Here is a 21401-nt window from a genome sequence, read left to right as displayed (position 1 = left end):
AGGTTTTTCTACCTTGTGACAGAGCTGTTTGTTAACTGCAGAGAAAGACATAAATTGGTTTGGTAAAATTAAACAATGCGTCAGGTGACATGACTCCAATGTGCATGAATAACAAAAATGGCAAAGACAATTGAAAATAATCAGGATGTTGAAATAAATAACCTATTTACTGATGAGTCCAGGCTTTTCTTTATGACATGATAGATTGATTTTGGCTGGTGACACTCTGACTGAACTCTTTCAGGCTATGAGATTACCACATGTACCAAACCTGGCAGCTGTGTCAGAGAAGGCATTTCAAACATTTGGATTGTGAAACAGCTTTTGCTCACAGTGAAGATTTATGTGGTGACACCAAATGTGGAAACATGTCACTGGAACAACACAAGAAAACAATAATGACTTTGATGGTAATTATATTAAGATAAATGTTATCATTTAAGTGCATATTCTTGTGAGTAGATATATTTGGGATGTATCTGAAATAATTGGTGATATCTTTGATGATGCGGTTGTGTACCATTCAGCTTTTTCCATGACGACACAGGCAATGCAAACAGAAAACGAAGAACCAGAGGGGGGAGCTGGTAATATTTCAAAATTTTATTAACGAACATAATCTCTGAGGAACAACAGCAGTTCTCGCGCTCTCTGTACATGCAACTGTAGAAAATAACAATTTAGAATTTTTTCAGTTTTAGTCTTTTTTTTCCCATCCATCCTCATTTTCAGTTTCTCGCATTTTTATTTTTTTGTGATTTTTTTTCCTTTTCTTTTTTTGCAGGAAATCAACAACAGCTAAAGGTGAAAGTACTGGATTTCTGTTACAGCACTGACGATAGCATCAACAACCCCCCATATATCCCCTCCCCCCCCCTTAGCTGCTCCAACAATATGTACACAAATAAACTACATTGTACAAATAAAAAAATGTTACATTGTTACATCATAATCACCTGCAGCGAGCGCACGCAGCTCGTTGCTGTTAGAACCCCACATTCTACGCAATTTTTCAGACTAGTACAAAGAGGAGGGTGCAAAACGTCCTGGGAGGTTTTATTTACAGAGCTATGTACAGTATGTCTCTTTCACGCATTACACGGAGGAAAATTTACACAGCGGAGACCAACTTCAACTCAAAACATACCACAGGTGTCAGAAAAAACAAAAAGATAATAAATAGGTTATTTCTCACCATTTAAAGAGTAGTTCTCCATGCTTTTTATTAGTCATTTTCCATTCTAAAACAAAAAAGGAACAAAGAAACAGCTACAGTCTGGGTTTTAATTAAAAAATAAAACAAAAGAAAACTAGAAAAAAAGGCTTGAAATCGTGATTCTATATAATGAAAAAATAGCAATTATGTATATTTATGTCCAGTAAGAAAAAAAAAAAACAACAAATAACAAATCTAAAATAAACATTATGAGTGAATGTGAGGAGAGTAGAGGTAATATGTTGCTGACTGAGGTGGTGTCAGGCTAGCATCTGTATCACCACGGCCAAGTGCTCTACTGTGCATCTGAGGACTGATGTGTGTGTCGTCTGTACTGAATTTATCCAGAAATCACTCTTTGCTTGTTGAATATTCACACTGGAGAATCAATGTGGATGGATGTGTTTAGTCTATTGCTCTGCGCAGCGGTGTATTGCAGACTGGGGGGGAGAAATCGCCTGTCAGTTGTTCAATGCGTGACTGTCTTGTGTCAACCATCACCATTTCAAGCCTTTGTGGTTCAAATAAATGACTGATTACGGGAGTAAAAACAAAGGCAAGGGCTTAAACCGTTTTTTTTTTTCTTTTTTTGTTTGTTTTTTGTTTTTAAAAAAAGGTGACACATGAAACGGAAACACATTTGATGTCTTGTAAACAATAGTGAGGGTGTGGTCGGTCAGGGCATAGTAACGGTATACATTCTGCTCGATAAGCAACGTGATTGACATGCCACTGGTGTTTATGCTTTATACAGGAACAAAAACCCCAAAGATAAACACAACAACATTCAAAACTACATACACCGAGTTAAAAAACACACAAGGATTCTGTGAACAAAAGACACCCTAAACCTCTTCCCCAAAAACTGTGTAAGAAACCAACAACAAAGTAAAAACAAAAACATGGCGAACAGGGGGTTTAAAAAAAACAAAATTTCTGGCTATTTGTATCCAAATATGTATGTATATGTATGTATACCAACCAGGATGTGTGTGTAACTATACATCTAGCCACCTTGTCTGCACAGTGTAATAGCAACAACCATTGCACTTGACTAGACATACCATACACAGCTATGCTGACTGACAGTGTGTAAATCACTTAAATGTTTCAGATAATATTGCCATCAGGATACATGAGCAGCTCTCACACACAGACAGGCAGCCAATGTGGTAGGTCAGGAAAGCTTTTCAAAAGACCCACTGAAAATTGAGAATCACTACCAGTCATCACAAATCACCATTTTGATGAGATTTTTTTTTTTTTTTAAACTGAGGACAATAAAATTTGACTCAGCAAAGGCTGTTTCTTTCCCCTCTGCTGTTTGTGTTAATGCGTGTCCACTTTTTAGTTCATTCTGAGAAGATTTAAGTCTTGTAACTGTCTGCTTGGGGCCTGACACAAGAACATGATTGTGGCAAATGCCACCACACAACAGTAATATGAGGAAGTAACCTAAACATTTAAAATCCCTGACGACACTAGCCAAACCCCTTGCAGATTAAACATCGATAAAACTTAGAAAGGCTGATGTGACTGGAGCTAAATGTTTCCGATGTTATTATGTTGGAATCCTAAGAGGGATCTGACCTCCCTATGGGCTGTAATAAAATTTAAATATATTTAAAAACACCCATTCAATTTAAAGGCCACGCGTCTTGTGCAAAGCCAAATAAGGTTCTTGAGTTTTTTCTGACACCACTGGCACCATCCAGTGAGTAAAGCTGGAACAGCACCTAGAAAATATAAGCTGCTCTCCAGTAACGGAGAAACAGACAAGACTCGACACACCAATGTTAAAAAGTCCGAATGGAATGAAACATGTCCATGAAAGTTACAACTCTTCAGTTTGACTAATGCAAAAACAAATGAGGTGCTGAAAGACCCGTGTCCTGTACATTTTACACAATGATGTTTTGTGATGATTAGAAATGATTTCAGTCCAATTTTTGTAAATTAAAAAAAATAAGGAAAATTAATTTGAAACTATTACACATTAACGTGATGCTTTTGCTCATGAATGACATCTCTCTTACTTTCATCCCACCCATATATATCTATGCGACTTTGCCCAACAATGAGTACATTTTTTTTTTTTTCACTGAAAAAGGCATTTTCTTGGTTCGAGATTTTTCAGATATAATTGTGTAGTAAAGCAATGAATAATAATCCTCTGTCTATACTTTAAATAAATCCTCAACAACTATTCTGCTACATCTGAGGGACTAAATGGTGGTTGGCCTGTGGGAGGCCGGTTAAATCCAGAAGTGGTCTCTGTCAGCTATTTCTGTGTTTGTTGTGGTGATCCACATCCAGGTGAGTTGCTTTACCTTACCCTGGACTGAATCTAGTGATGGGATCATACAACTGTGCACTGGAGTCTTTCAAATACTGACAGAATCGTGTACACATTTTGGCCCATGGATATGAGGGGGGAAAGTGCTGCCCAAAAGTGAACTGTACATAAAAAGATAATTTTTATTTCTTTTATGTTTTTTCTTTACACTTAACTGAGTGATATTACAGTACATAGGTTATTTACAACTGTGCAGTAATGTGTGGCAAAATAAATTATCTAGAAGGCAGCAAGAATACATTGGTTAACGAATATAAAAACTGTACATAATTTACGGAATACAACTTTTTTTCAGTTTTCTTTTGTTTTTTTCCATTAAACTAATATTGGCTCTGTAGTGTTTCAAGTCACTTCCTCAGAAACAATGAAATGCCCAAGTAAAGAAATAGACAAAAACAATATTTCTCTCCACCTGCCAAAACCACAATTTCTCAATAGTCTCTTTGAATCTCAACATTCGTTATGTTTGTTTCTTCTGGTTGTCCTGTGGTGTTTTTGCAGTCCATGGCGGTCTGATGTGTTTGTGTTGGAGCAAGCAGGGTGGCTGAGGAACATTCCGGTCTGTCCTCAGGGATCCGTGCCTGTCCTCTTCTGTTTAGCAAGGCTGAGAGGCTGCAGGATCAGTCTCTTCCTCTCAGACGTGCACACACACATCGATATCCCTCTGCTGTATTCCAACCTGCTGCAGGCTCTGTCGCACAATTGTTTAGCTCGGCCTGGTGCAGTGTGAACAGAGAGGGTGTCCTCTGGGTATATGGTCTTATAGCCCCAAATCCATCAGCGGCTGGTTCTAGCTTCCCGGTCTGTCCGTCCCAGCCGTCTCGCTTTAGATACACACTGAAGATCCAAATGATGCACCACAGCTCCGTTGACATCTTCTGGGTCAGCGCTGCACTCTGCCTAGTTCTCCTGGCCCACCAGGAGCCCTGGGTCAACAGGGGAGGCTTCTCCTAAGTCCTCCCTCAGGACAGGCACCACGCTTTTGGGTGAGCTCCTCTCCGAAACCTCCTCCCAGTGGTGGTGGTGGTGGGTCTATTGAAGCAGGGACCAAAAACGAACGCAGAAAATATATCTCTGTCCCCTGTCTCACTGTAACTGAGCACTGAGGAGTTGTGTCCCAATGTCAGAGCCTCAAAGCAAAAACTGTTTCTGCTTTTCGCGCTCTGATCAAACAAAAGAGTAAAAACTTTGAGGATGAAAGTGCAAGTTGTGTATTTTCTTTTTCCCCAGTAAAAACAGGTTTCCTTCTTCACGGAAGGGAATCAAGAGCAAGTTTTTCCATCTGTACTCTTTTTCTATATAATATTTTTTCCTGTCTAAAGTCCTCTTTCAAACTTGCTAGCCCTTTCCATTCGTTCTGTTCAACGAAGTCTCTTTGAGAAGAAGTAATTCAGACGAAGTTTGCTCTCTATCTGTGAGCACAGGTGTGTCACGCAGGCAGCAGGACAAAGTCGTCGTTGACATCAACCATTGGCACGTAGAAGGACGGCACTTCGTTGACACAGAGGGACTTATGCCCCGCTGGGTCCAGCTCCTGGACCTTCAACTGCCACTCCATCCTTTGCACTGCGTTGAGGGCTGCTGCCTCGTGCTGTTGCCGCATCAATAAACATGTCTGTGGAAAGGAGAGGGTAAGCATTAATCCACCTGCCAAGCACTCAGAGTATGATATCAATGCCTTTAACTCAAGACATAACAGCACATATTAGCAGACTACAGGGTGCCGATATTTACCTTCATGCGGTCATATTTATCATCCACATCCTGGATCCAGGAAATGAACTGACGAGCGTTGAAGCGATCTCTCACAGATTTGTTCTCATCACCCTGAGAAAACAGAATAAATTACAATGCAGATTATGTAAAAATGGCTGCCATATTCTCTATTGAAATCAGTTACAACTGACATGACACTTAATGTGTCTTTGTATATTTCCTACCTGGCTCTCTGATGGCATGTTGTATACTTCAGAGTCCAAAAGCATGGTGCAGGCGCTGAATGGCACAGCCTGATTGGCTATTGTCCTGGCAGCTCTGCAGTGGACCCTTAACACTTCCTGCTCACATGAGACAATCAGCTTCTCCTGTGAACAATAACATAAAGAAAGAAAATAAATATTAAGATATACAGTTGGACAATAAGCTGAATAACATGCTGGTTGGTGGGGTCAATAGAAGTGGGTCTTGATCATAAAGCTGCTCTGTGTGTTTCATTAAATTAGTCTTCACTTTCTTAGAGAGAGATGAATTAGATTTGTGCCTGCAATCCACTCTGGCAGAACCTAGGAGTAGGAGGTATGCAGATTTCCCTTAATTTCTATTAAAAACAGGCTTTGATCTTTCATCAAAGAAGTGCTTATGGCGTTCAGTGTACATGTGTGTGGCTGTATGTATGAAAGCAGAAACAGGGAATGAGCAACGACTGAATTAATAGATAAGGAATAAGGCCGGAAAATAAGAAGTGTTAAAAATGTGAACATGTCATGTCATGCAATATATTCCTTACCCGTTCTATGCTGTGCTGCAACCTGAGCTTCCCTCTCACAGCCTCCTGTTGTCTGAAGAGCTCCTTCAGAGGTTCTGACAGCGATGGAGGTGGGGCAATCTGATGAACAAACGCAACATAGACCATTTATATCCTCTATGACCTCTCAATTTTTACTACACCAGAACAGACAGTATACATTCTAGAGCTTTTGTTTACATTTCCACAGTAAGACATAATACTTAAAAAAAACTCTTGCCATGCAATAATAAAAAAATATCAATAAAAATTGCTTAAATACTGTCAAATGTTAGATAATTTATCAGAATCAGACCTACATTCTTCAGCTTGTTTCAGTGCTTATAGAATTGACTGAGGTATTATTTTGGCTGTATCATTAGGAAAAAAGTACAATCATCATAACTTACCACAGGGATATGAAGCTTGCTGAGGGGCTTGCCATCTAGCAGGTAGGAGCCGGTGTAGGTCACATACTCGGCATAACACTGTGGGGCCTGTGGGGTGATGTAGCACAGAATCTTCCTCTTTTCCTCAATCTTCTTCCTAATCTGCAGGTACTCAAAGTAAGGGTTGGAACGGTCACTGTGGTAAGGCTCAATATCATCCAGCTTGATGGCATTGACTACTACAGCCAAAGTCTGCTGAATCATTTCTCTGGTCTGCTGCATGGCTGTGTTCACCAGTTGGACCTGGACTTGCTGCCCAGCCGAACGTGGAAATTTCCTCTTCCGTGGGTGCTGGGTCTGAGATTCCTCTTCGTCCATAGGAAGAGGACGACCTTTAGTCGTCTTACTGAGAACCACTGATGCGGAGGTGGTCACAGAAGTAGATACAGCCACTGCTGGGGTTGAATTAGATGCAGCAGAAGAGACACTAATCACAGATTCTTTGTCTTTCTTCAGAGCTGAGAAGGTAGAGGCAGAGGTGGGGGTCTGAGTTCTCGTAGGAATAGGGTTAATGCTCACTGCTGGACTGGTCGTTACAGGGGTGGCAGTTGCAGAAGAAGTTATGCTGGAGGTAGGAGGGACAGCAGCAGCAGAAGGATTGTTCTTGGCGCGATTACGGGTCATCCTTTGAGGGATTTCCTCCACCTTCTTGGGGATATCTAATGTGGGGGACACTGTGGTCAGGGTTACCGGCGTCTGCTTGGAAGTGGCCTCCTGGGTGTCGGATTGTTCCACTGTGCTGGAGAGGGAGACTGCCACTGGGAGCTGAGGAAGAGGACTGCATGATATGGATTCTGCTACAGGCTCAGACATCTCCTCTGGTCTCACCTCTGACTTGACAGCAGACACTGATTCCAGGGGTAACTGCAAAGACTCAGTGAGGGAGTGGATCTGTATGTGATGTTGCTGAGTGGCATCTGATTTCACAGACGAATACAACACACTAGGATCCGACTCATCAGGTCCTCCGTAAGGTCCCTTTCTTTCCAACATGCTGCTCTGTTGTTGTGTGAGAGACAGAGAGCTGTTGACTGGCACACTCTGAGGCTCAGGGTCCAACTCTTGCTGGAAGTTGGTATGTGGTGATGGTACAACCAGGTCTTGTCCGGTAGGTTCGCCTAGCCCTAGGTCTACAGCAGAGCATGAAGTCTTAGCTAGGCTTGGTAGGTCCACCTCCATTATGTCTGGGTCATCTACGTCTGTGATGGTATGTCTAATGTGGGTCGGTACAGTCTTGTTGTGGTCAGCTAGTTCTGGGTCTCGAGACTCAGCTTCTTCTGACTTGTCTGGGAGTGGTAAGTCAGGCAAGGAGAATGGTCCCAGGTCATCCAGTTCATCTGCATCAGCAGAGAATGGGTCTGCCCATGGCACCACTGGTTCAGGGCCCACAGCTGGAGCCATGTCGCCATCAGTGGTAGCACCGAAGCTGTGTGTGCTCTGTCTGCTGTCTGGCTCTATACATGCTGACTCTGTATCCATCTGGTGACTATCCTCTATGTTAGGCTTGTTGCAGTCCTGGAAGAAAGACTCCAGCCTAGTGGAGGATGATGAGGTGTTTAAATAGTTGGGTTCCCCATCCATAGCAGTGTCAGGCCTCTCTGGAGAGGGGATATCGGCCACAGCCTCCTTTTGCTCATCGAAGTCCTCAGGGTCCTCCTTATGCCACCTATTCCAGGTGGCGTAAGGGGGAGTGACAGAGGGGTGTCCAGACATGTGCTGCATGTCACTGTCTGAATGCGAATAAGGACTGGTTATTTTGGAGACTGCAGCCTCTATCTCTCCATACGTCCTGTGGGGAGATTTGAGGTCCATATCAGGATTCCAACCCATACTATGATCAAAGCAATTGTCTCCATGGTTGGGTGCAGAGTGTGCTGGAGAGAGCTGGTGGACCTCTGGATCTTGCCGTTCTGGAGACTCTGCAGGCCAGCTCTTCCTTAGAGGGTCCTCAACTTGAGGGGAGAAGGAACAGGGCTCCGCTGTTTGCTCCGCCTCCTCTGCTGCACAGTGATCTCCATCAGCTCTTTCATCCAAATCACCGTCCTCCTCATCATCCTCGTCTTCCTCATCCTCTTCTTCCTGTTCCTGTTCCTGTTCCTCTGTGACAGAAGGTAGATCTGACAGGACCAGGTTAGGCTCACTGTGGTGAGGCTCAGAGATGTCATCGATATCCAGCGGTGGCAAAGCAGCAGGAGCTGGGGTTGGTGGTGCAGCAATGTCGAAGCAGGGTTCTTGGGGGTCTGGCCTGTGAACTGGTGTAGAAGGTTTAGGCAAGAAACTGTTGTACACACTGTCAGGAAGGTGCTCATTACTCTCTGTGCCAGCAAGAGTTGGTGCTGCCACGTCTGGCGTTGGATGAGTTGGTTCCCGCCGAGGGGACAACATTCTTATCGGGGAGAAATAGGGTGATGGCAGGCACTCCAGCCTATCCACAGATGCTGATTTCTCCTCTAGAGTTTGGGAGGAAGCTGGATCAAATTCAGCAGCCGGATCACTCTGCTGTCGAAGGAACTTGTCAGCTTCAGCTTTGAACTCATCCTCCAGAGGCCTGCGGACATCAGAGGATGCAGAACGGCTGACAAGTGGCAGCTGGAGGTTCTTTGCAGGGGTAGGGCAGGTGCCCTCCTGGAAACCCTGGGAGTTAGAGTACCTGCTGGGTGGAGAACAGAAACAAAAGACATTAGAAAATAGTCAACAGAGTGAAACTCCCTTTAAATAATCAAAACAGTAAACCCACAGTAAAATGTAATACCTTTCAAAGAAGGATGGGGAGCAAGCGTTCATAGACATAGTCATAGCTGATGAATTCTGGCAGTCCAGACCATCCAGCATGATGTCAGGGTAATCTTCTGCACTACAAGATGGGGTCCGTGGAGTCTGCATTACTTCTTCATAGCTTGGGCAGGAGATGACAGATGTTGGTGTGGGGACACCAGTTGGCCTGTTCTGATCTGGTCTAGGAGAAGCAGGAAGGTTCTCCTTCATTTGGTGTCCAGCCAGCCAGTCCTTTGAATTTTGACTGTCAGTAGGCTGGAACTTCCTGCTAGGGGACATCATTTGGGCCGGGAGACCCACATCCTTCAGCTTCTTCTCTTTAAGACCAGACTCCAGGCTGTTGGATTTCTTTGATGAAAGCTCACTGCGATTTTTCCGGACTTCCTCTGTGGACTTAGTTTTGTCCTTGAGTTTAGGATCCCCTGACTTGGGTCTCAGCTTTTCCATCTGCTTCATCCTTTCTTTATGTCTCTTGTGGCGCTCTTCAATCTCCTGATCTTTTAGACTCAGCATCTGACCAAAACTTGTAATTTGATAATCACCATCCACCAACAGTTTTTCACGTGGACGATTATCTTTCCGCACCGTGTCTTTGGACTGAGTGAGCTTTTCATTTTCATCCTTAGCCTTTGATTTACTGTGGTCCATTCTGTTGTCTTTGTCCAGCGTATCCCGATTTCGGTCTTTTTTCATATCAAATTTGGGACTTTCTTCTTTTGATCTGTCTTTCAGAACAGTTACCTGGGGCCCATCTTTCAACCCTGACTTCACATCCTCTTTGGAGTGTTTAAATGACCCAAAGCCATCCATGTATTTATTCTTCTCCTCCTTAATTTTTTCCTTGTGTTTCTCTTTTTTCTTTTTGTCCTTCATCCTGTCACTGATGACACCAGTTGCTTTGTCCTTTTTGGACATCTCTTTTTCAAATTCCAATGTTTTATCAAAGTCGTCTTCACCATCTCCCTTACCTCCATATGGGAATGTGTAAGGGTCTGCCTCCAGAGGCATGGGCTCTTTCTCAAAAGGTAAACTCTCTCTGCGACTGTAAGATTCTCTGATCTCCTCGGTCTTGTCACGTTTTTCTCCTTTGTCCTTCTTGACCTTTTCTTTCTCCTTGTCGTGACTTTTCTTGGACGAAGAAGAGGAGGAATGTCGATGCCTCTCTTTCTCTCTGAACTTATCCTGGGGTGTAGATATAGACAGGGAGTCTCTCCTGTCCTCAGACACATCTGTCAGGCTGATGGAGTCATAGTAACTAGTGAGGACTGGGTCATGACCTCGGTCAGTGAAGCTGTCCGAAGAGATTTCACTGTTCTTGTCATTAGAGTCATCCTTGTAGTCATTCATAGCTTCCTCCTCCAATTTTTCTAAGAGGGACTTTTCATTCTCACCGCTGCCTTTTGAAGGTTTCCTTTCCTTAGAATGGTCCAGCTTGTCTTTATATTTGCTCTTTGTCTTTTCCTCACTGGTATCCCTTTTATCCAACAGCTTCTGCTTATTTTTCTTCTCTTGGTTTGAGTCCACTGACATTCTGTCTTTTCTTTCCTTATGTTTTGCATCCACAGAGTCTTTCTTGTCTTTGTTGTGTTTCTCTAGGGAGCCTTTCCTTTCCTTACCTGTGTCAAATGTGGCCTTTTCTTTCTTCTTCTCTTTGTGTTCTTTTTCTTTCGCCTTTTCGATATTATGTTTAGCCTCCGCAGAAGATTTCCGAACTTTTTCTGAAGGGAAGTGATCCAGCTCATCCTGATCAGGTGTTGAGTCTTTTCTGATGGAGTCAGACACAACCCCACCATTGTAGCTGTCCTCATCATCATCGCTTTCATCAGTGAAAATGTCAGCTATCTTGTACCACGTTTTCTCTCGAATTTTCTCAGGTTTTCTTTCCTCTTTCTTTACCTCGATGAAATCCTTCTCCCTCTCAGCATGTTTGTCTTGAGAAGCCTTTTCTTTCTTGTCCTTGGTCTGTTCTGATGACATCTTTCGATCTTTGTCTTTGCCATGAGACTCTTTATGTTTGTCTTTGGCCCCCTCCTTCTTGTCTTTGGTGCTACGGTCTGCATCCTTTTCCTTGACAGCTTTTTCTATGGAGCTTTTCTCACTCTTCTCCTTCTCCTGATCAGCTCCTCTGTCTTTTGTTTTCTCCTTGTGCTTATCAGCTTTTGTCTTCTCTCGCTTTTCCACTCCCTCACCCTTCTTTTCTTTCTCCTTTCCAGAGTGGTTTCTTTCTCTGATATCACATGATTTACTGACAGCATCAATGTCTTTGAAGAAAGTATCATTGTCGTCTCTTATAGATTCTTGCTTGATTTTTATGTCCTTTCTTTCCTTCATGAACTCATATGAGTCTTTGCGGTCTCGACTAATGTCCAGAGAATCCTTCTCTTTTTTGTCTTTGACTACATCTGTGGACTCCTTCCGCTTCTTCTCTTTTTCAACTGAGTGACTAGAGTTTAATTTTTGTTTTTCTGACCAGTCTTTTTTCTTTTCATTTGTCTTTTCCGAGGAGTCTTTGTCTTTCTTCTTAGATGTGGCTTCTTTCTCTGATCTTTTCTCGTTATGGTCTGATTTCTTGTCCTTGACTTTGTTTTCTTTCCTCCTCGTCTCTTCCTTAACAGTCTCAACAATTAGTTTAACAGCGTTGTTGGCTTTGTATTCCTTGTACTCTTTGACAGGTGCGTCCCAGCTGTCATCTCCATAGAGGGAGGAGTCAGAGGACATCTCTGAGCCCCACCTGTCATGATGGTCATCTGAGGCACTGAGCTTTGTGTCCTCCAGGTTGAGGAAACGGTTGTTAACGTCATAGCTTTCATACTCTGACTCTTCCTTCTGTGCTTTGTCCTTTTTACATTTCTCCTTTTCCTCCTTGGTGTTTTTCTCCTTGTCCACCTTTAGATGTTTTTCCTCTTTCTGCTCACTTTTCCTGTCTGCCTTTGAGGAGGACTTTTCCTTGGACTTTTTCTTCTTCTCCTCTTTGTGAGCTTTTTGTTTATCCTCCTTGGGCTTCTCCTTCTCCTTGACATTTCTATCCTTGTCAGATTTTACAGGCTTTTCCCTCTCTTCCTTATTTGTCTTGTCCTTGGTGGAGTCCTTTGTTTTCTTATTTTTCTCCTCTTTCACTGTTCTATGCAAGTCTTTGCTAGATGACCACTCCTTATCTTCAGACTTGCTTTTTGACAGCCTATCCTCCTTTTTTGAATGGTCTTTTTCGTGTTTAGATAACTTGACTTTGCTCTCAGATGGGGATTCTGATTCAACAATTAAGGACTTTTGCCTTGAATCGTCAAAATCAAAAGAATAGCTCTTGACAAATTTCTCGTTCATGTCTTGATTAAGCACTAGACTTGGAGCTTTGTCCTTTTCCTTATTTTTGTGCTTGTGCTTCACTTTATGCTTTTTCAGCACTTTGCCATCTACATCGGTTTTAGAGGCCGTACTGTCTGCATTGGAGTTTTTGTAGAGCTCAGAGTTTTTCTTGTCTACTGTGTTACTGTGCACATTGTTATTCTTCTTTTTGTTCTCCTGCGCTTTCCTCTTCACTTGTTTTATTGACTCTACACTGGAATCAGCAGAGGAGTAGTCAGACTCACTGGACAGTCTTGTTCTGACGGAATCTGAGAGAGAACTGACATCTGACCATGTCGGAGATGACACTGTCTTCCAGCCATCTGTCCTCCACTGCTTTGGGTGCTGTTCTGCTAATGATGGTGTTTGTTTCTGACAGTTCAAGTTTCCATGGGAGGAGGAGGAGGAGGAGGATGCGTTAAAGCCAGGGGATTCTTTCAGGCTCGTTGCAGAAGAGTCCTTTATACTATTTGAGCCCTTATCATCCTCACTCTCCAAATCTGCACAATCAGAGTCAGATGTACAAAATTTGTCATTTACTTTACCAAATCTGACTTCTTTACTGACGTTGTTTTTACTCTCCTTCTTCCGCTTCTTTTTGACTTTATTCTTGTCTTTCTGTTGTTTAAGGCTCAGGCTGCCAGAGTCTCTAGTCTTGGTATTTGTTTGCTGGGCCTGTTGCCGTGGCGTAGGCGCTGGCGTGAAACACAACGTCCTATCATCCTCGTCTGAACTGTTACTGTCAGAGATGATCCGCCTGACAGTTTTCTTTGGTGTGAGCGAGTTGCTTTTGGAATAGGTTTTGACCTCCATCTTGGGTATGGAGATGAAGCTGTTGGGCTTGCTGATCGAGTCCTTGCGGAAGTCTTTTTTCAAGAGGTGCTTGTCGTCCACAGGGGGGACACGTTCCTCCTCATCATCCTCATCAAATTCGTATTCATCTTTGACGGGTGTGACTGCAGATTTAGGAGGGTCTGCTGTTTTCCCTTTCAACTTCAGGCCCTTCTCAAACTCTGAGTCTGTGTTATTGCCATCGACAGAGCTGGATGGGGCAAATGAAGGGGCATCTTCCTCTTCTGAAGATTCTGTGGACAGTAAAAAGAGGCAAAATCAATACACAATTTAAATGAACACTTACAGCCCCATCTAAACTGTATGTAACAACTGCATATCAACAGTACATGGCTGATAACAGTCATGCAATTAGGTGACAGAAAGATGTGATATTACATACCTGATGAACTTTCTTCACTTGAGGTGTAAGTGCCTTTCCCCAGCAACAGATTCAGCATAGTTGGAGAGTTGGCAACCTTCAAAGGTGTTTCACCTCTTCTGTTGCTTTGACGTGGGTCCCCTCCATACCGTAAAAGTAGCTTAACCACCTGAAACAAATAATTTAAAAAAAAGTTAATATAAATTGCAGTTTAAGAGGTATTTTACCAAGTTCTAGTAAAACCTTGTGGTTTAGAATTTAGAGGTCAAACACAAAGGTCAATGTGTCTCTAGTTTCACAGATATTATTAGGTCATATACATGAGCCATGAATAAGCGCGATACAGAGTCAGAGTAATTAACTTCCTACTTTCCTTACAACTTTGATGTATAATGTTGAGGGTGTTCAAACATAACCTAGCTTTAGTGACTTTGCATTTTTTATTTACCTTGAAATGTCCATTGTTGGATGCATCATGTAGAGGAGTGTCATCATCCAGACCCTTGGTGTTGACCTCTGCTCCGGCTGCCAGCAGCTGCTTGGCCACATCATAGTACCCCCTGTTGCACGCCTCATGCAATGCAGTCCAGCCTAATCATAAGAATAATTGCCGTGTGAGAGGTATATGCAGCATAAAAATGACTTTACATCGCTACATGCACAGAATGAAGGACAATCTGTATACAAAGCCTCTCACCTGCAAAGTCTTTTACATTCACATCAGCTCCCTCGCTGATGAGCTCCTTGATGCGGCGTACCTCTCCACGGATTGCTGCTCTGTGCAGCCGAGTCTCTCCTCTCTCATTTCGTTTATTCACTTTGTCTTTGGTTTTAGATGCAGAGTTTGGCGTTCCCTTCTGACCCAGACTGGACTGTGACTGGTGCTTTGGTGTTGTGTCTGTCGGTAGGAGATAAAGGAGACAAACTCCACTTCAACACTAGAAAGGATTCACATTTTTTACAGCTTTTTAAAAAAAAAAAAAGCTTTAATCATTCTTTCTATTTTGTTTACTGCTGCTATTTAAAAACAGCTTGTTGGAATTGCTTACAACCAGAAGGGGGCAACCTTACTCTAACAATCCGTAGCAGATTGGTTGGACCCACTTAACTTGAGCTCATTTCATCACATTTACAAGATTAAACCCAAGCCTTAATCACATTTACATTATTGAGTTTGCACAGCTATTGTCCCAAATGATATTTGAAACTCACTCACTTAATCTATGTCCATGCCTTCAGGCATGCAACAAAGGAATTAACATATAAATAAAAATGGCTATGCGTTAGTCCTCACCAACCTAATTCTATCTGAAATGTCAACAATAAGAGAAAAAGTACAATGCTGCAACAACGTTATTTTAGGAATGTAATACATGTAGGGCCAAATGCCTTTGTCTATCAGCAATAAATGTTCCATTTGAGGGGACATACGGAGAGAGTAATTTAATGAATGATCATCAAACAGCAGAGAAGACATCAGATAACAAATAAACAATAGCTAAATGCTTGGACGGTTTTTTCACTTTTGAGTGTGTGATTTGTCTAAGATGCTGAGATTGCACCATTGGTTCCAGACTAACGCAACACCAACAGGGAGGTTACTTTCATTTCCTTGACGGTCCTATGCTACAATTCCGAAAAACAATTCCACCATTGTAGATGAACAAATATGTGACTGTTACGTGACTGGCTGGAATGACAAAACAACCACCTTCGCTGACAGCATATGTTTACATTGCAGCTGTAATGAAAATTAATATGGATTAGCTTGTATATCTAGATTCTATTCTGTCCGGAGACAGTGAATGACTGAGATGTGGCAGAAATACAGCAGGGACACTCCAGAAATAAAACAAAAACAATCAACCCCGTGCCTCATCCCCCCTGCCTCTTATTATTCACCTTCATTACTCTTCCACGCACACTTCCACAGTCTACATTTAAAGTTTCATCCCATCCCTCTTTCCTTGTCTTCCACAGAAGACGTGGCCCCCATGATAAGCACGCACCTGGACTGTTGACGGACTCCTCAGCTGTCATTTGCATGAGCAAGGCCACCTGCTGCCGCTCAGAGAGGGGGTACCCGGCCCGGATCCCTGGCATCCCCATTCCAAACGGCAAGCCCGCCTTCCGGGTGTTGGTGGGCTCCTTTTTAATGCGCTTCCGCTCTGGACCTGGTTTCTCTGTAATGAAAGTGAGAGGAGAGAAGCAAAGTTAATTTTGTTGGGCTGCAAGGACACACATGAAAATACATATATACGCACATATAAATCTAATTTGCTTGTGGAAGGGGACAGTAAAAGGTGTGTTATTAGTGTTTCACCGTTGAAGAATTTCAATATTATTATGAAATCATCCTCCAGATGTCTACTTCTGTGTTGGTATGAAAAACTAATTAAATATACTGCAACAATAGGGCTGTGACAACTGATTATTTTTATTTTAATTTAAATTATTTCTTTTTTTTAATGAATCATTTAGTCTATATAGGATAACAAAAATAATGCCAAATACACTTATGTTGCTCATTTCGTCTGACATTAAGTCCAATAACACACAAAGTACTCAATGACTCAACAAATTCTGTACTTAAAAATTCGTCTTTCCATTTCCACTGCAAAAAGTCAGCTAGTTTCCATGCCCGTCTTCTAAATGATTCTCTGTAAAACACATTTATATACTGTATACGTAGCCCAGTGTATAGAGATTTGGTGCTAGAAGGGGGTGACTTCTATGTTTATTACCCAGCTGCCCCTGAGGAAGGGAGGGGCCAGCAGGCAGCGTGTTTATGTCTGTCTGTCTCCAAGCCAATCAGTCTGAATCGGGAAGAGAAGGAAGAGGGTGTGGCTTGGCAGAACCACAGTTATTATGAAATAGTTGGTGTACATTTCAATTCAACATGGCCTTGCCAAGGTCACCACATGCCTGCCTGCTTGCCTGCCAGGCTGACTGGAAACATGGTGCTACTGGACAAAAGCAGCTGCTCCACAGAGACACACCCAGCAATTATTTTCAGTGGCAACATACCATGTGATGACCCTTTGGAGAGAGTAATGCTACACATGATGACTCTAACACTTCATCACTGAGGGCAACAGCTTCTACGGCCCAATAAGAAAACACTAGCGACAATACACACTCCTGCTGCAAAGAGAAAATAGAAACAGCAGAATCAAATGTGCATGTGCGGAGACATCAGAAGAGCAGTGGATGTGTCTGAGCCTGATTTCTGTGGGACTTTTCTCATTCCAAGACTGGCTGCATTGCTCAAGGCCACAAACACATAAGTACATAAGGCGAGAAGGAAACATGGTGGATTGCACTTCCGGTGGCTAAAGGCTTTCCAGAAAAACATTTTTCCAGTCACAAGTACAGAGCTGATGAACTTTCACTAACATCTGTGAATACTTACAGCTAATGTGCCCCCACCCCTCTTTGATTCACTCTCACGTTCTCCAAAGCATTTGCCATTTAGACACATTCCTTCTGCTAAGACTTTAACAGTGGGAACCACAGAAGGAGCCCAAACATGTTTTTTGAGCAGCAGAACAGAGAAAGTGCTACGCTAGCTTTTCCAGGGTATGTTTACAAGATTGGGAACCAGAAAGGCAGTTATTACCCTGATGCACAGATACAGGGGACTGCTACTAAACAACATAAAAGGCCTCAGCCTTGTGACTCAGTTACAAGATTTATCATCAGTGGCAGCTACTGGTACTCTGACATGAATTAGACTCAAGGTAGCACAAATCTAAATGCAGATGGGACAGTAGTTTTGTTTAGAACTAAACAGACGATTGGAGGAAAAGTGATCACTAATTCACATTAAAAGCTATTGAGCCAAAATAGCAACTAGCGACACCAGCTAAGCAAATATGAAAATGATTGTTTTTATTTTTGTTTAATGGGATGTTGCGGGAAAGCGGTGACATATAAAATTCACTCCACATGTTTATAAAGGAAGGGATGTGATGTGTTTATTTGTTAATCATCTTGATAATTTGAGGAAAGATACAAATCAAAATAGTAAAGAAGCAGGGATGTTCCCAATCCTTTAGAATCCAATACTTAATAATTATCTTATTTGTCTAACTGTTGAGTAAATACGTAGGCTATCTGGCACATTGAAGTAACAGATGTAGCCTACCAAATATGGTCCTTGTTTAAAACTATTAGGTTTTACTGGAAAAGATGTATCACTGTGTTGGTGTTGTGGGAACTACAAAAACACTTGCAATTATATAGTGGTATTAAGGAGTGGACTTTTTCCCCTCGTCTTCGGTCACACACAGACACCAGCTTGCAGAGATCACTTTAACCTGACAACGGTCCAGATAAATTTGAAACCATCATCAATTTAATTGTGCAACAGTTGATATGACCTACCACTGGCTAGCATTAGAGCTTACTGGATCAGTGCATTTTTCCAACCTCAATGTGAGAACTCAGAAACACTCGTACCGATGCGTCCAAGTAATTTTTCACATTCACACACTTGCTTTTGGACCAAGAAGCTTTCACTGTAGGCTGTCATAAAGGAGAGCTGCACTGCAACAGTAGCAGACTGAGGTAGACACAACACAGTAAAGAAAGGATCAACATTTTATGATACCAATCCATTATGATGTGTCCTGAACGGTCCTGATACTGATCCTTTAGGTGATTCATCATCACAGGAGTCAAAAATACGGGTCACATTTGGATCATTAACTTACACAAATGGACAATTACATGACATAGTATGCCTGCTCCCATAGCATGTCTTTCTGTTGGATGTCTATTTAGGGAAGACAGCTAGGGCTTTTCATGTGTCTCAGTAAAATGATATTACTTAGCTAACAGACAGGGTTGAAACCTTACTCTCCTCACCGCTTGAAACTGGACTAACAAGATAAGAGGAAAGGAGAATAAAAAAAAAAGAGAAAGCTAGCTAGGAATAGTCAGCCCATGAATAGACTGCCTACCTGAGCCAGGGGAGTGGACCACATCAAACATAAATGTCAGGTTATAATAGAGGTAGCTTTTGATACGGCAGGCAGACAATACTACAGTGTAAGCCAACGCCAAAACAAAGAGACTGTCTGGTTCAGTTAGCCGGTTCATGACAAGAAGAACCACTCTAACCAGCTCGACCAGGTACGTTTGACCGTAGCACGTTAGAGTGAAACAATGTTCTGTTTGGGGACTCATGAAAATTGCATAAACAGGAAGTTAAGGCAGAAGAGACAGGAAGTAGCCAACAGGATGTTTTGTCAATGCTTTGTATTGAGCAAGAGAGACTCATAAATATACAGTATGAACATAGTGGGGTGTACAATGGTCTTTCTATCCTCTGTCTCTGTCCAGCTGGCACATTTGTTTCATATTGCTTTAATCAGTTATGCAGTGAGTATACTCCTTCTGTCTATTGGTTACATTCAGAGCCAGTTTGTCTGGAAGACAGACAGAAAGACAAATCTCTGCGTTGTAACCTGCCAGGGAAAAAAAAGGTGTGTGGGCTGCAGATCTGTGCAAACCACTGTCTCCTTTTTCAACCCACTCTACATGGCTCAGCTCACACCTTCCCTCAATGTCCACAAACCTGACCATTATTACTATGCTGCACAACTGACCCAATGATAAAGGCAAGGCTGCAATTACAAGTAATATCCTAAAAGGTTGCAAAAAAAAGACTAAGTGACTCAGTTTGAATGTACAGTATTTAGGTCAAAAGAGACAGGAAATAACAACTGACATAGGACTACATCAACACCAAGCCAACTAAATAGAAAAAAGGAGTTTTGGCCAACTGTACATCCTAAGGAGGAACTTAAACATAAAAAAATGCCTTTCAGAGTGGAAACAACTTCAAATGCCAGTCTTTTACTGCGAGCGCAGGGGGGGCGACCATTCCCAATAGTATGACATTTGCCTGTTCATTCACAGTAAGGTGCTGTGTGGCAGTAACGTTATGAAGACAACGCTCTATCACCTCCAACTCTCTCTTGATCGCTCATCATTTTGAATGCCAATAGTGCCGCTCACAACAAACAGTTATTGTCATACACAAACATAAATATATGCAGCTGCCACTAATAATTACTTTCATTATTGAGTAATGAGTTTATTATTTAGTCTACAAAATCTTGGGAATAAAAAACAAAAAAATCTAAATTATCCAGAGCCCAAAATAATATAATCAAATTACTTGTTTCGTCCAACCAACAGTCCAAAACCCCAACATAATTGAATCATATCAAACAAAGAAGACCAGCACATCTTCACATTTAAGAAGCTGGGTCCAGCAAATGTTTTGATTTTTTTTTGTTAATTAATGAATTTATAAAGGAATTAATCATTAAAATTAACCATGATTAGTTATCTCATTTCAGCACTGTAAAATATGTCAACAAGAACAACAAAGTTGTATGTTTGCTTTAGTCAGACACAAGATAAAAGATCACAGAGAGCAGGAGGCGACAGAATGAAGTAACCGAGCTGCGTCTGTCTCGCTCTTTGTACGATGATGGCAGAGATTCAGAACTAAAAGAAGATGAGGGAGCACAGGAAATGATGTTGTTTCCTTTCGTTTTGTTTTGTGTTTCAGTGTAGATGGAGATACTCACAAAAATCAACGTGAAAGCCCTGGTGTGGGCACAGTTTTCACATGTAAACAGCAGATTCAGATTTATCCTCCTTAGTGTGGGCGTAGTCTTAATCTGACAAGATAATTCTACCAACTATCCCTGAAGTCTGACTGCTGCTACGGACAGTGGTGTGTGTGAGGAGGAAAAGGGGAGAGAGGAGCGGAAGGAGGATGACCTCAGGAAGGAGGAATGCTGCTGTCTAGCGGTCCTCAGGAGGAGGTCAAGGGAGGCTTGGCGATTCTGCGTAGGGGTGAGAATCGAAGTTTGGAATGCTTTGATCAACTTAATCTCTTAACTTAATGATCTGCAGTGTGGTGTCCTCCAGCATACAGCGAGAATATATTCCTGTCCTCCTTCAACCTCGCTCTTGTAATATTTGTTAAAACTAAGCAGGCAACTTGCTTGGGCATGCTATTTAGAGGCTTTAGAGTTGATAGCAATGCATATAAACATCAGCATTACTGCAAAGGCCTCTGCTGCCATTATATAAATGGACAATGCTGTGAAATGCATTTAAAGACAGTCCAAGCTCTTTCTTTGAGCAAATCATTCAAATTAATTTGATATTCATCAGAAGTCAATTTCCAGCACTAGATTTTAATACACTTCTAAAGAATACAGCTGAGACGTCTGTATTATGAAAACTGATTAGAGAGGATTTAAGAACTACAGTAGAAAATCTGTCTGTGGTTTCTTACAAATAACACGTCAGCTCTTGCACCTCAGTTGTGATTATTTGCACTTTTAACCAGGTTATTTGATCTTTATCTCTTTTTGCCTGGCTGTTATTATGAAGCAATCACCAATCTAAAATATAAGCACATAAATTATGCAAATCATGCTAATTTTAGTACACTTTCTTATTCCACAGTCACCACACAAACATTGTATACAAACAGGACAAGGTTGCAGAGCATTTTG

General features: G+C 42.0%; 1 protein-coding gene across 5 annotated transcripts in view; it reads right to left on the bottom strand.

Moving 5' to 3' along the window:
* Nucleotides 1-588: 588 nt before the first annotated feature.
* The window catches only part of ankrd11 (ankyrin repeat domain 11), a 111244-nt gene continuing 90431 nt past the window's right edge, over nucleotides 589-21401 (bottom strand). For 4 of the 5 annotated variants that reach the window (XM_067587244.1, XM_067587254.1, XM_067587235.1 and 1 more), the window contains 10 exons: nucleotides 15864-16037; nucleotides 14552-14752; nucleotides 14303-14445; nucleotides 13876-14023; nucleotides 9277-13726; nucleotides 6486-9177; nucleotides 6079-6177; nucleotides 5513-5656; nucleotides 5307-5399; nucleotides 589-5187 (listed from right to left, as the gene is read on the bottom strand). In XM_067587244.1, coding sequence (XP_067443345.1) covers nucleotides 5002-5187; nucleotides 5307-5399; nucleotides 5513-5656; nucleotides 6079-6177; nucleotides 6486-9177; nucleotides 9277-13726; nucleotides 13876-14023; nucleotides 14303-14445; nucleotides 14552-14752; nucleotides 15864-16037 — 8330 coding nt within the window. In that variant the 3' untranslated portion in view covers nucleotides 589-5001. The remainder of the gene's footprint in view (nucleotides 5188-5306; nucleotides 5400-5512; nucleotides 5657-6078; nucleotides 6178-6485; nucleotides 9178-9276; nucleotides 13727-13875; nucleotides 14024-14302; nucleotides 14446-14551; nucleotides 14753-15863; nucleotides 16038-21401) is intronic. The other variant, XM_067587263.1, reaches the window with a different exon arrangement.

The sequence above is a fragment of the Thunnus thynnus genome, chromosome 1 (assembly GCF_963924715.1).
Source record: "Thunnus thynnus chromosome 1, fThuThy2.1, whole genome shotgun sequence".
Lineage (NCBI taxonomy): Eukaryota > Metazoa > Chordata > Actinopteri > Scombriformes > Scombridae > Thunnus > Thunnus thynnus.
The sequence above is the reverse complement of the archived record's forward strand: the minus strand, read 5'-3'. Positions and strand labels throughout refer to the sequence as shown.